The sequence below is a fragment of the Protopterus annectens genome, chromosome 13.part0 (assembly GCF_019279795.1).
Source record: "Protopterus annectens isolate FY-2018-M chromosome 13.part0, PAN1.0, whole genome shotgun sequence".
Classification (NCBI taxonomy): domain Eukaryota; kingdom Metazoa; phylum Chordata; order Ceratodontiformes; family Protopteridae; genus Protopterus; species Protopterus annectens.
The window spans coordinates 880262913-880277912 of record NC_056747.1 but is presented as its reverse complement, the minus strand read 5'-3'; the positions used below and the strand labels follow the sequence as shown (position 1 = coordinate 880277912).

Sequence of the window (15000 nt, the reverse complement as noted above, 5' to 3'; positions counted from 1 at the left end):
ATTCCCATGAAATAGGCTTGCTAAAATGAGAAATGTGAAAAGCAGAGATTAGGAAATAAAAAGAACAGGGGAAGCTAGGATGGTCTGTGACTTAGCAGAGTGATAATCAAGGTGAAAAGACAGCACATAACACTGAATGCAGTCTTTTCAGACTGGATCATTAATAACCTAGGAATGCGCAGGTGAGAAACAAAGGGTGGCATGCCATTTTTATAAGATGGTGAATTTTTCAACTTTTTTAAACCTTGAACATGGAGATTGGCATTAGACTCCAAAGACAGATAAAAATGGAAGGAGCAGCAGATAATAATAATAATAATAATAATAAAACTGAAAACATTGATGGTAAAAGGTACCTACAAGGTTCAACAGATAGTATGTAGAGAAATCACAATTAATGACTATGACATCACAGATTTCCAGAATAAAATGTTACACTTTCACATCTTTTTTAATATTCTTCTTCCCATATCATTTATACAGAGGGCTCATTTTTTTAACTGCATGCTTTACCCCATGACTTCTTTCTCATTCTCAAATGAGAAAGACAGAAGCGAGCATACACAAGGAGCCATTTTGGTGGGACTACTGGCAAGACAAGAGGTCGGTGCTGACCCACAACCAAGATAAAGCCTCTCAAATCCATGCAGCAAGCTATCCTGCTGTCCTTTCTTCACAAAACAGAGTCTGCACCAGGCTGTGTGGCACAGAGAGTTGGTTAGCTGCCTGGACATTAAAAGGAGCCGGAGGAATGAAATAGGAAAGCAACATCAATGGTCATTCTCCTGTCCCAAGCATTTGTAAAAGGTATGTGTGTATTTCTGGTCCACATGTTAACTCTGTGAGGTTCTATGCTACACATTTGGGGACCCAGTGAAATTATCATCTTTCTAGATGGCAGACCACCTCTGCGGACAACCAGTTGCTTGAACAAGCAACCCTGAACTTACAAGTGACACAGAAGTTGAGATTAGAGAACTAAGGAAAATTCTGCAGAGAACAATAGCCCACCACCTCTGAATTCTCGACCTAGTAACAACAGTGGCTACAACTAGCTGGGACAGTAATGAATAGGTCAGTGTAGCACCGAGACAGACTAGACTGCTCAGCAGACAGGATGAATTAATATCTAAATAAACCAGTGTATGTGGCTGTACCAAAATGCATACAGATTCTGTTAGTTCCATCTCTTCCAGACCTCTCTCTCCTTGGTCAGAGCTGTAAGAAATGTACAGCCCAAGTTGTCAGCACTCCTTTACAGCCAAGTCACTCAGTACACATTCTTCCAGTCCCAGAGCTGGGCTCTCCTCACCACCACCACTGCTCTGTAGCACGAACGCAAACTTCAGCTACACGTTGTGCTGGTGTAACTAGCACATTCAACTTATAAAGATGACCAGACACTGCTTAACCTGCATTTACAAAGTTCAGTGTCACTACTCACGACACTGCACTGCCTAATATCCCCTTCCAAATTTACTTCTGCTGCCTTAAAATGCCTAAATGCTGATAAACATTCTTATAATTAAAAAAAGAACATCAATGATTGGAAATCTGCCTGAATAGGTTTTTTCTTTCAAATAATTTCTGATTAAATTTGCTTTCCAGATTCCAGTATTCTAATGAATCGGATATATCCTTCCATCATTCCTTAGTGAACTGCCAAGTTTTTTTTTTTTACTTCATTGTTTTATCACTTTCTCTTTAATTCAACTGCTTCAGCAGTCTCCAGAGAGGTTGTGGGATGTACTGTTTGCTTGCTTTAAAATGTTTCACTGTGTTATCAACATGTGTTTACTGCACTCTCGTTATATATTTATTAGGCATGTTTGTAAAGTACACTACTTTTTGAAAATTTTCAATATACCACACTATTTCCATCATATCCTCATGTGATGCCCTTCCAGAAAATATTAGCACAGACTTGAAAAGCAACAAAATAGCAGCTGCATATAACGACTATCGATCCAGTAATAAGTCAATCATAATAACTGTAAAATGGGGAAGAAAGACGTTGTTGTATCTTTCGGCTGTTCCCGGTTATGGGGTCGCCACAGCGGAACTCCGGTCCGCTAATGATTGGCAGTAGATTTTTACATGCCGAGTTGCCAGCCCCGATGCACAACCTTCAACAAAGGTACGCCCATTCAAGCATGTCTCCACACAGAAGACGCTCTAGCTGAGAATCGAACGGGACAACGCTACCGCTGCACCACCACCAGTCCCCATCTACTAAAGTATGTTTTTATATTTAACCCTAAATGAGAATACACTTTTACCTTTATGTCACCTATGACTTTTATGATGAGACTTGAGATTTCATTGTGTCAGGTTACATACCTCTCAACCTCAATGTAAGAGATCTGAACAAAACATAAAATAATGGGGGGGACAGGCTCAAAAATAGGCACAAATTTTAAATATTGCACTTGCAAACTTAGAAAGTTGCTAGAAATCACAGGATAACATGTTAGCATGCATTTTCTGAACAACATGAAGTCTAAAACTGAAATGTACATCATTTAGTGACTTCAATCTTCAGTGATTTTGAGAAAAAAATTTTTTTTAGGACGAACGGACCAAAAAATAGGAGGCAGAAATCTGGACATTCTGTGAAAATCTGGACAGTCGAGAGGCATGCCTTGAGAGTGCGAGTATTGAGTAGTGATATCCCAAAATATAAGATGTCCCGAGTCTGAATTACTGCATACTGATTAAATGAGACATGAACATTCATAGCTGACCTGCATCAAAGCTTCCCAAGAATGAGTACAGAACCAAAGGAAACCACTTGTCATGCGAGATCGGTCAAGAAATGTGCCACAGCAGTTGACTATCTCAGTAATTTATGACAGGTGTTACCAAGCTCACCAGAGGAACAGGAAGAAGAACCTGGACTGGTACTTATGCTCACCTTCTACAGTGTGAGAAATCAAGGTAAGACTACCAATCAATCACTTTGCATAACAAGGTGGAAGAGCTGAGGGCTCAAGTGGCAGTGAATGTTCACTTGAGTATAAACAAAGAAGGCCCATAACAATCCTTCAGCCAATACTGCACCAGCGTGGTCAGGTAAAATAAGATGAAGCTGAGAAAATGTTATGATTACATGCTACTTGCATTCCTTATTCTCAACCATTTACAGGGCATATAATTGGATAACATTTACACATTTTATACATTATATATATATATATATATATATATATATATATATATACATATACATACACACACACGCACACACCTCACAGCAAGAGGTTCTCCAGTTCGATCCTCAGCTGGGGTGCCTTCTGTGCAAACTCTGCATGTCCTCCCTGTGGTCACGTGGGTTTCCTCCAGGTGCTCCGGTTTCCTCTCACATCCCAAAGACATGCTGTAGGTGAAATGGACACTGTGGCGACCCCTAACCGGGAAAAGCCGAAAGTATATATATATATATATATATATATATATATATATATATATATATATATATATATATATATATATATATATATATATATATATATACACACACACACACACACACACACAATCTGAAGACTTCCCTATTCATCTCTCTGAATGGAATTTGTTGGGCAGAAGAAACTAGAGACTCTGACAAAACAGGAAGAATGCGCAAACTACATGCAGAGGCACCCAGCCAGGATCTAAACCAGAAACTAAGCACCGAGAGGTAGCAATGCTAAGCACTTCACCAGCATTGTACTCGTATACAAATCACTTTGCATATGCAAAAACAAATCATTTTAGTTGTTTTTCAAAGGTGTTACCATCTTCACATACCATTTTCTTGTCCCTCTGCACTAAAATATAACTTTGGACTGTGAAACAACTTGTTCAGCTTTTTGGTTGCCTGTATACGTAACTCTTAACTAAATAACGCCAACAAGCAGTAGGAATAGCAAAGAAAAGTGTGTGTGTCCTGACTATTGGGGAGTCCATCAGCAAGTCACTTGCAAAATGAAGCAAGAAACCACAGACAAATATCTGAATACTAATCAGAAGTCACAAAAAGAATATTGCAAGGTCCATGGGAAAAGGGGGCTCCAATAGCCAGGCCGATCCAAAGCAACCACAAAATAAAGGATACACTAAAATGCCATGACATACTACGACCATACTGTAAGCTATGGAGCCTTCAACATTAAACTTTAAAAGCTTCAGAAATCACACAGTCGAGCTTAACAATTTTGCCAGTCTGTCTAATGAAAAGAAAACTGTCATAAGTGTACTTTTTACATAGTGTCAGACAGCTACATCAGCAGGAAGTATGTTAAATGGCTATAATCAGCGCTATATACACTTGACAGAGGGTTACCAGATAGTTTATATGGAAAGTTGCCTAAACAAGTTCAGTCATTATTCCCAAAATCGTTTGCCTTTTTTTGAGGCTAATGAAGGTACTTGTCACCATAAAGTGCAACAGGGATTACTATGCAAGTGGAAGCTGATACTGAACGTTCATCAGAAAGCTAACCTGAAAGGAGATGCTTTAAAAACCACCCTGAAACTTACAAAATTAAACATACACAGCACAAAGGTGTTTTGTCTCAATGCATCCAGTGACATAATCTGACAGCTACCTACTGTTTGCATCCTTCCATGTGAATAAATACAGGTTTTTCTCACACTATAAACACAAAGCACCTCAATACCTCAGTCTGGAATCTCATTATGTCAGCTCCATACTCTAGGACCAAGAGCAAAACAAGCAACTTCCCCCACGCTAAACCGCCTTAAGCCTTCACACAGCTGATAAACCTACAAAAATGTTACTTGAAGCAAAGACCTGTTGAAATGTGTTCAATGTTTCATTTGCAATATATGTATTCTATCATTGAAGAAATTGAACTTTACAAATGATTCTTTTATTAGGCAAGAATCATCATGGTTTGTGTATTTCCACTTCAGAAAAACGAATACACAAAAACTACTATGCCCCTGTTTCAACATACATGAATGCTTACATAAAAGGTTCAGAAAGGTGTCTTAGGGACCCAAAACAGAAAGCACACTGGCCACAAAAATAAAAATCAGTTATTTGAGATGCACACCTCAATCCTCCCTTCATCTAGCAAAGGAGGAACATGGAAGATTTAGCAACATATACCAGGCAGCTGTAGAAATTTTATGAACTGTCACAACAGTGCAGTCGATCAAAGTTGTGCTTAATAAAACATTCCTGCTAATAAAACACGCCTGTCAGAAATGCAAGAAAACAACTTAGCTGCTAGTTTTCTTTTCACTCTTTTTTTAAACTGAAAGCATTTTCAAAATGTTTAATTTGAAATGTTAACAATCTAGATTCTTCAGTAAATTAAAATATTCAATGAAAAACAAAAATAACACATTTTAGTAAAATTCATCAGAACAAACCCAAACTACTTTTAGATTTGTTTTTACAAAAGTTACTTAAATATTTTCAGCGATTCTTCAGCAATCATCCTAGAACAATGCTGTTCATCTGCATAACAAAAGTGTAATGACATATACAATAAACAGAATGCAAGAATCCATCACAGTGAATGTTTATTTCAGCATGAGGATAGTCAGATTTACATTAAAGGAATCCGGATTTCTTTCCCAATTCACAAGACACTGGGAAAAAGTAGATGGGAAATGCTAGATATCACAAGTTCACTGTGAGGTAACATTAACTCCTGGAAGAAAATACTACTGAGGTAGAAATTTGCATATATTACCCAATAACATGTATGAACGGCCTGCCTCACTAAACCGGTTTTCAACAAAGTCCCAGGTTTAAACTCCAGTATACTGTATATAATGTGACAAAACGTGAAAGTCTCACAATGATGACAAAAAGGCTTAAAAAAAAAAAAGTCAGGATTGTTACGAGCAACAGTTGAACAAAAGAAAGACAATGCAGCTCTTAAAGTGGCATGAGCAAAGAAAACAACTACAAAAACAAATTATCCATTCATGTCATAGTGCATAAAAATAGTTGCTTTCAATGTTCTCTGAATTATCCATTTTCTAAAAGAAACAAATGTACTTCAAAATGGATACACTTTAGTAACTCCCTAACTTGTTTAATACAGATCAACTAATCTTAAATGTTTCACAACCACAGAACTGTATGTTCACAAAAACTGAGACTGCACTGATAACTAAATAATGTGATGAAGGTTGGACACAGACAGCTGCTGTACAGAAATCCGATAATTATTCGTTTAACTCATTTACACCAACTAATAAGAGTATATAGGGATATGCTGAACGACAGAGTCTAAAATACATTTCCCACATGCCACAATATGAAACATCAGGGGAATTCCCCACTACCACCTGCCATGGCTAAAGCTCGGTCTTTTAACAAGTTCTTCACAAAATATAAAAAATGTTTCATTGAAAATATGGAGAAGCCTTCATCTTTCAAACTGTTTTTATAACAGATTTCATTAATTCAAATGTCATTAATCTCACAATGCCAATGTCTACTGCAGCTACTAAATGCACAACTTTAATCTGAATGCTCTTTGCTAACTACTGCTGTGATAGATAAATGAACTGCTTGGGCTCCCAAAATCCATAATTTAGCAGTATTCAACTGTTAAGTTTTATTGCATTTGCACAACATGATGTTCTAAAATAGAAACAGTTAAAAGGTAGTGCTCTTTATCCCCACATGCTCTTTACCCCCACTAGTTTACCCTGATAGAATAGAAGTGCCAATTAATCATCTGAAAAGCCCAGAAATACATCATACTGAGGCCTAAACCTCTTATCCAAGAGAAAGATCAATCCAAAAGGCACACTGCACTCCTTGCACAATGTTACCGGCCACATATGAATGCATTCACTGCAAACAAACATCAGTTTGAATTTAAACTAAATAAAGCATACTTAAACAATGTAATTTCCAAACAAGTCACAAACATACCTGCAATCATGAAAATTACTGCTCAGAAAAAAAAAAAAAAAAAAGAACTCCAAAAAAGAAGCTTGCATGTAATTATTAGACTGTTGATCAGAACTACAACAGAACTGCGATTACATTGTAATTTATGCAAGCCAGCTCTATGACGTTTTAATCAGAACACCTATCTGACCCCAGCAATAAACAAACAGTGCCATAAACAAACAGACGAGAACTATTGCCACCGTCAATCTTATCAGTATTCTCCGCATTTTCACTTGAATACTTTTTGTCAGCAAAACATAAAGCAACACATTCACATTTTAACACAGAAGCAATATTGCTAAAATATTTATCAAATGATACAGGTGGGTGTACCAGTAACCCTGACAGAAAATGTAAACAAACTATTAAATACCAAAGAGATTTAGCTTTTAGCTTGCTCAAGACCACTGTTTACACTTTGAAAAAGCTGTCTTGAAGCCATAATCCAGCTATGGCAAGTCTACATTTACAAGATCCTTGGAAAAGTCCTCCCTACTTAGTACAAAATAATAAGCAAACCCTTTTTTATCAAGTAGAATTCGATAAATCTTAATAGTAAAACGCCTGTGGGCAAGGCTAAACTAACATCACCAGCCTGCAGTGTTTCTGATACAGATATATACCATGGTTCACAAAATGGCCCAGATTGTTAGCAGGTTTTATCATGCGAATGGATTAATTGAAAGAAAAGGCCTGTGTAACAGCAGAAAAGGGTCAACATTTCAATCCTTCTCAGATCTAGCAAGGTCACCCAAATAAACCAAATTTGAACCAAACAAATAAATACATCAAATACTGTACAACTGCATATCACACCTTTAGGAAAAACAATGTATTTGTTTATAATGACATGCATGAATCTGTGGATGCCAACAGCCAGTTATATACTCAGTGTTAAATCATTATTTGCAAAGAAAGGGTTAAACTCGCAAAGTAAGCTCTTTCCGTAGTTTCACAGCCATATGTCGAGACCCTCCAGTCTTGTGCTCCAGCTCTGAAAGCTTTCACTGCCAAATTCCCCATTTGAAACCTGAACCGCCTAGTAACAATGGCTTTGTGTATATCTTAAAATCCCAATACTGATCTGACTACTTACCTTGGGCTGTGCTCGTCGGGGAAATGCAACTTTAGGGTCAATCTGTAAAAGAAAGCAAAATAAAAAATAAGGGTAATAAATACAGTTGTATCACAGCTACAGGTCATGGAAATTAAACTTTCATTTTTCAGGCACAGATGTTAGTCAGCACTATCTTGAGCAAATTAAATATTCTGTCAAACTGGTAAAAATAAGTTACTACATATACAGTGAGAAACACTCACTAGGTTACTAATTTTGTTCCATACATTAGGATGCTAAAATCAAAACAACCTTTACAACAACAATAAAATAATAATAACAACAATAATAATAATGGCATTTTGCATTTATTATCCATTTAGCAACCATCCTCTTTTACTTTTATGTGGAAAAACTATCATGCTTTTTATATGCCTACAATCCTAAACCTTATGCTAAAATGAACTGTTTGCTGAACAAATACAAGCTGGTTATCAGACATGCATTATATAAATCATCAGCCATATTGCCCTGTGTTTTTTTATGTTGCACTCTACAAACCGAAACAGACACGATGAGATAATGAGTAAAAATGAAAGATGAAAAAAAAAAAAAACAGAGTATTTTAACACAAACTTCCTTCCAAAAGAGGGTCCTGCTGAATGAGTCAACAGCCGCTGGTGGCTGGCTCTTCTGCACAAGATGGTCGAGAAAGTAGCCTTGAACCAGACAAATAGTAATGACATTTTTGTTAACTTTTTGTCTTCCAATTTTCTGTAGGGCCCTAGGCCTCATTCAGCTAATCACGGTCACCTTTAAAACCCTCTCTTTTACCCCCCCCCATGCTATAAGAGACAGAAACAGTGGGGTTGGACCGTATCATGGTGTGCATTTTTACCTGCTTAAGCACTACTACAATTGCAAGTCTCCTTACAGTGCCTTCTCAAGCTGACTAAATAATAAGCTCGGGAGAAGAGAACAGACCTCATTTATACAAGAACCTCAAGCATCCAGCTTCAGCTGCGTTCTATTGAATAAGATGCCCCTTTGGAGCACAAATCTACCCCCCCCCAACACACACCCTAGGAGAAGGAAAGCAGGCATAGTTGATGGACTGCACCCTGACCTAGTACTGCGCTTTGAACACAGATAATTAGTGGTGGAGTGTCACAGGCCTGGTTAACCTATTCGCTACACAGAAGGTGATAATTAAAGAAATCCTCTCTGAAGAAGTGGCATCCTGCAAGGATCCCTTGGCCAACTTGCAGGCATCAGGCAGATGACACAAATTCTAGTCAGCCCCTTTGCCGATAAACATAAGGTGACTGCATACTGACAACAGATGTGCTTCAGCTATTCCAAACCAAATACTATTCTTAACTAAAGGGGTGGGGTTAAAATGAAAATAGAAAGAAAGAAAAAAAGAGCTGAACACTATTCTAAGAGAGGATAAATATTGATGCAAGATAAAAAAGAGGTGGTATAGGTAGCCTCCTTGTCACAGCAGTCTTAACCAACCTTCGGCACTTATGAAAACGGAGAAACATAATGGGGTCATTCTCATACTAGGGCACAGCTATTCCAGCTCCTGGCCCACTGCAGCCAGCGATGCTAACAAAATACTGTGCTGCAAGAAGCATATCCTTTAGGACCAGTCGAACCCTTACCACTCTCATGAAGACTGCTCTGTCCACTTTCAAGGTTCCCACCTCAAGAAAAGCATCAATCCCTTATAAGAAGTGCTGTGGCACAAAACACAGTAGCTGGAATATTGATTTGCAATTACTAAACAAGACACAAGAACAACGGAACCATTTTGACATGTCTGCATGATTGCAGGCATGGAGCCATCTAGCCTTCCACATTCCAGAACCAGTAAATAACTACCCAAGTTCACCTACTACAACTTCATATGGGCTGCTGTAAATCTGGCAGACCCCTTCTATATCTTCAAGACAGGTGAAAGACCGCTGACATCATCACAGCTGACTTTGCAAAGTTTAACTGATTCAAAGCTTTTAAGAGCAGCTGCTATAAGATAAAATGTGACACAAAGTATTACCTCCAAGAATGTATACACCTAGGGACAGAGGGTAGCTGGTAATATCTGAAAATACCAAAATAACAGATAATGCACAAAAACATTTCTAATGGACCGTATGTAAATATGTGCACATTTTCAAGCACGGTAAGAAAAGGTAAACACCAATAACCAAAATATGGTGACTCACATAAACTTTATTTATCAGTGTTTAAGGTACTGGGCCATTACCTACTGCATCACTTGTACTGTGCGATTATGAGTCCCATTGGGACTAGCTGTCTAACAAAAGAAAAAAACTAATAAATCAATAAAATCAGTATGTTGTGTCTGACTCCACTTAGTACTTCCTGGGTAACAAAATGAAAAAGTCAATAAAAATGTATGTTGTTCTGTCCAGCACATACTAGTTTAGAGGGAAACGTAACATACAGCCACTGCCAGTGCCTCACACTACAATCTACACTCTAAAATGAAACCAACATAACTCCACAATATTACTGCCTAAAATGCTAGTGTGCTCCTGAAAATAGTACTAATTTTCTTTTTTGGCATAGTGAATTGATCTAACCTGGCAGTATGGCATAAAAATCACAACGGCATAGTCTATAACACTACGGAAGTGCAAACTATGGGATGGTCAGGACTGTCACATTACAAGGTTAAAGCATATGGGATTAGCCCTTGAAGGGTAGTTGCTCTTGCCCCACAGTTATGTAACCATGGAGTTAGTAAATGTGTCAGGGTATGAAGCCACCCACAGAGGTGCGCAGAGGGATGCCATCTGTGAAATTTACTTTTTTTTTTTTTTGCATATGTAGTTGTACTTTCGGTTCTGGTAGTTTTGAGGCAGCAGATTTTTCACTGTTTGGTATTTTCACTCAGTTTTGCAATATTGTGGAATTTGTGTTTTTTTTTTTTTTTTTGTTTAAATCATTGTTCTATCAAGAATCCATCTACCCAGACAAGATTTTACTGTTTCATAAAACTAAATGCACTACGTATGTTTGCAAGTGCAAAGCTTACAGAAAACTACACATTCTCCCACCTGTAAAACATACAAAGTTGTTTACATACTTATGCACACAAGTACATGCATTATGTTATTACCTTTTTTGTTATTATTCCCTGTAGATATTTCTACCTCATTCTCTGCTAACATACTTTCATTAAGTCAGAGAATACCACTCCAAAGCATAAAAGGCAAAATTACACGCATACACTTCTTCAGTCATCTAGGGGCAATCTGAGCATTATCAATTCACCTAACCGCTGGGTTGTCACAGAAAATAAGAGCCTCCCCTGTGAAAACCTAAGCAGGCTTAGGGAGAACATGCACACTCTGCACAGAAGGCAGTCCAATCAGGAACCAGGCTGTGTGAGGCAGCCATGCTAATGCTGGAACAGCGTGCCACATGTGTACAGTACAATGTATATACACATGAGTATATACACATGAGTACATCAATAAAAGACAATACTTGTACACAGCATATACACAGAACATCAAGACTTATTGTCTTTATAGTAGGGTCAACATCATAAACAGTACTACTTTGTAAGACAAACGGCTGTAACTGGTAATCCTCAGAATGGAATATGCACAGGCTTAAAGACAGACAGAAAAAAAGTAATGTACACTACATACCCTAGAATTATCTTCTACTGTTTAAAAAGAAAAACTTGGCTACTTCACTCCATTCAGCAGTGTTTTCATTTAAGATCACTGCAACAGCAAATTGTCTGGCAAGAAGTAAGGGAGACTGGATTTGAACCTCATCTCTCCTTGCTTAGACGGTTATGCAACATTCAGAAAATCACCTTATTATTTCTGCTCTGAAACTAATTATGAAAATGTGAGCTCTCATGTCTGCAGATATTCCCAGTTAAAAAAAAAACAAATTGATTTAGATTTTGTTTAGCAATCTTAACACAACTGGTAAAGGACAAAGTTGTAATCTTGTCTTTTTTTTCGGTCCGTTACCAGTTCTGTTAAGGCCTCGGCACTATATCTCCTTCAACAGCTTCAAACTGAAAAAGCACCAGATATGACATTTTCTCCCTCAATACTACTAAAATTTGACGCCACCACCACAAGAAGACAGATGCCTCTCGCCACCAAGGGTCAAAATCTCTGCCCATCAAAATGTAAACTTAAAAGTTAGTGGCAAATAAATATGACATATATTTAAACTAACACACAATGCAGCTATGATCTGCTTAAAAAAGCAAGGTTAGCAAAAAGCACATAAACAAAGGAAAGCTAGTCATGCCTACATGCTAATAAAAACAATGCTTAAGCCAGATAAAACATTACATTTTCTTGCTATCAAGAAATAAAAAACAGACTGGGAAAAAGAATTTAAAATCACTTTAGGACTTTCACAACAAAAACAGGGTAAAGGAACAGCAGACACTACCATGACATAAGGATTTCCATCAAAACGTTTCCTAGTCAACGTAATTGCAGACTACTGAAAGGGTTACAGCAAACTGCTTTTAATTGGTCAGTGAACAATCTTTGAAAAAAAAAAAAAAAAAAAAATCAGATAAATTAGACCTCCGTGCTATAGCGGACATAAAATCTAGACTACACGCAAGTGAACTGCAAACAGTACAGATTTGGAAAACCGATAAAATACATCTTATGGCATCACTTGTCTTAAGATACTACAACTATTTTCATGCTTGGTAACAAAATGGACTGAAAGGACTACTGTGTTTGCCCATTTCCAAACAGACTAGAACCAAACTCATGCCAGCCAAAGTGATCAATGTAGGTCACAATTAAACACCAAAAGCAGTTATTGTATGCCGTCCACATATACGTAATGAAGCCAAGTACCTGTAGGCTGCAGAACACCAGCTAAAGAAGCTTTCCTTTATTGTCAGGAAAAGGAATAGTACAGTACTATGCCATTATTAAACTCTTTTCAGGCCTGAAATCCATCAGCATGTTTGCTAGAATAAACATCTTATCTGCATTTGTTTTCTGCAAGCTGCATCAGCAGTTACAAATGATTCAGATTCAGGCACTCTCATCAGCATTCTGTTTTGCAATAAAACAAATTAAATGCTGCAAGTTCATTTCTTAGCAATCAAAATGTAAATATGCATAATTAAAATAGTAAATAAAACAAAAACAAAAAAAATCTAGGTTTGTAAATGTAACCAAAAAGCAAGTGTTAAGCAGTCCAGTAGGAAACATTGTTCAAAATGCTTGAGAAATGCACCTTTTGGTTTAGTTATATAAATCATGCTGAAAATAATTTAAATTTCTGAAAACCCACGACACCCACAAATCACAGATATTACATCATCTACACTAAAAGTCTAGTTTCTACCATTCTTTACATCAGCTACAAATACCAAAAAATAAATAAAAATGGTCCAATTATTGCGGTACCAGGGAACTGCAACAGGTGTGGATTTTATGCTTAAACATACCTCTTCAAAACTGCTGATTTAAAAGGACATGACTACATTACCTTGTATAACTTCTAAATGTATTATGATATGTTCCACTACAGAACAGAATACACTGAAAAATAAACACTGCAAGTCAGTTCTAACCCAGTTTTTTTTTTATTAAAGACAGAAAACAAATGTATGGATACAAACTATGTATTTATTCACATACTTATCAATGTAAGCTCTTTGTGCGTTTATGTGTGTGTGTGTGTGTGGTGCAACCACCTATAAATTGAAACAGGCAGTCCAGACTAGGGAGCCCTAATTTGGGCAGCTGTTCCCCTGCTAAAAAAATAAGAAAAATTATTAGATATTTTATTAGGAAAAAAATACATATTTTCTAACATTCTCTAATATTCCATTAGACTATGACACTGCACCTGACACCTTGCATATATGACATAAAACAGTAACAACCAAAACTGTGTAATGGAGACATTTAACTGTGGAAATGAGGTGAAAATAATGCCAGTTGTTGGGGAGGTCTCACATTTCATTAAACAATATCCAACAATGGACATCTGAAAAGGACATGTGAAAAAGAGGCAGTCCTAAAACTTTCTACTCAAATCCAAAAAGACAGAGGAGTTTTCAAAACCTATAGTGGAAAACCAGGCTAAGTTTTCTTTTAACAAGTATATCACGGGAATATACTTGCACACTTCAAATTTTAACAGGGAAGTGAATGTTCTCAAATGTGTAAGGATATCATCTGTCTAACACCACTTCAAAGCAACAGCAGAGGATGTTTAACTGAAAAGCTGCAACTTTTTACAAGAACAGTCTAAAAAGATGCACAGACAGTCTTCTTACTCTCAAGATAACCAGAAGACTCCGCCAACTAGAACACAGCCTGTATATTAGCTGTCTCCACATCTACAAGGCATTTAATATGCCAGCACACATCTCCAACACATGCACACTTTTGAGCAAAAGTTGGGAGTACAAATTTCCCCAAAATAAACAGTCTTTTGAGACGGTCAGTTACTGAATGAAATTCTGCTAAAACTGAAAACACCACAACTCCTTCCATTTCTATTTACAAATAGGAAAATAGTTGAAATTTTAAACATCTGAAATATGATTTCTAATAATGTACAATTTCTTCTTATGGTCTTAAATCCATTTTTTCTAAATTTTACATAATGTTGTCAAAAAAAATCAGAATGGAAACACAAGCAGTGGCTGTCCCTACTTCTCTGCATGTGATGTCATTATCTCCAGCTCATTAAACCATGGCAACCAACAGTGATCAATAAACAGCAGCTTGTGACATCATATGGAGGTCTGCAGCCAAAATACATCTGAGATGCAGTGTTAGAAAATCAAAATGAGTGGAGGTGTAAAAATTAAAGAACGCTTGTAGGAAACAATGAAAGCAGTATTTATTCACTGCAGTTCTTGCATATATACATAATGATTTACCATTACACATGATGTAGGTGTGTGTACTATGTAAATATATGATTTTACACACACACACACACACACACACACACACAC

The 15000-nt window shown here is 37.1% G+C and overlaps 1 protein-coding gene across 19 annotated transcripts in view; it reads right to left on the bottom strand.

Moving 5' to 3' along the window:
* MSI2 (musashi RNA binding protein 2) overlaps positions 1 to 15000 on the bottom strand; it is a 2403248-nt gene that overhangs the window by 2381821 nt on the left and 6427 nt on the right. For all 19 annotated transcript variants that reach the window (XM_044054616.1, XM_044054614.1, XM_044054627.1 and 16 more), the window contains exon 5: positions 8025 to 8066. In XM_044054616.1, the coding sequence (XP_043910551.1) occupies positions 8025 to 8066 (42 nt within the window). The remainder of the gene's footprint in view (positions 1 to 8024; positions 8067 to 15000) is intronic.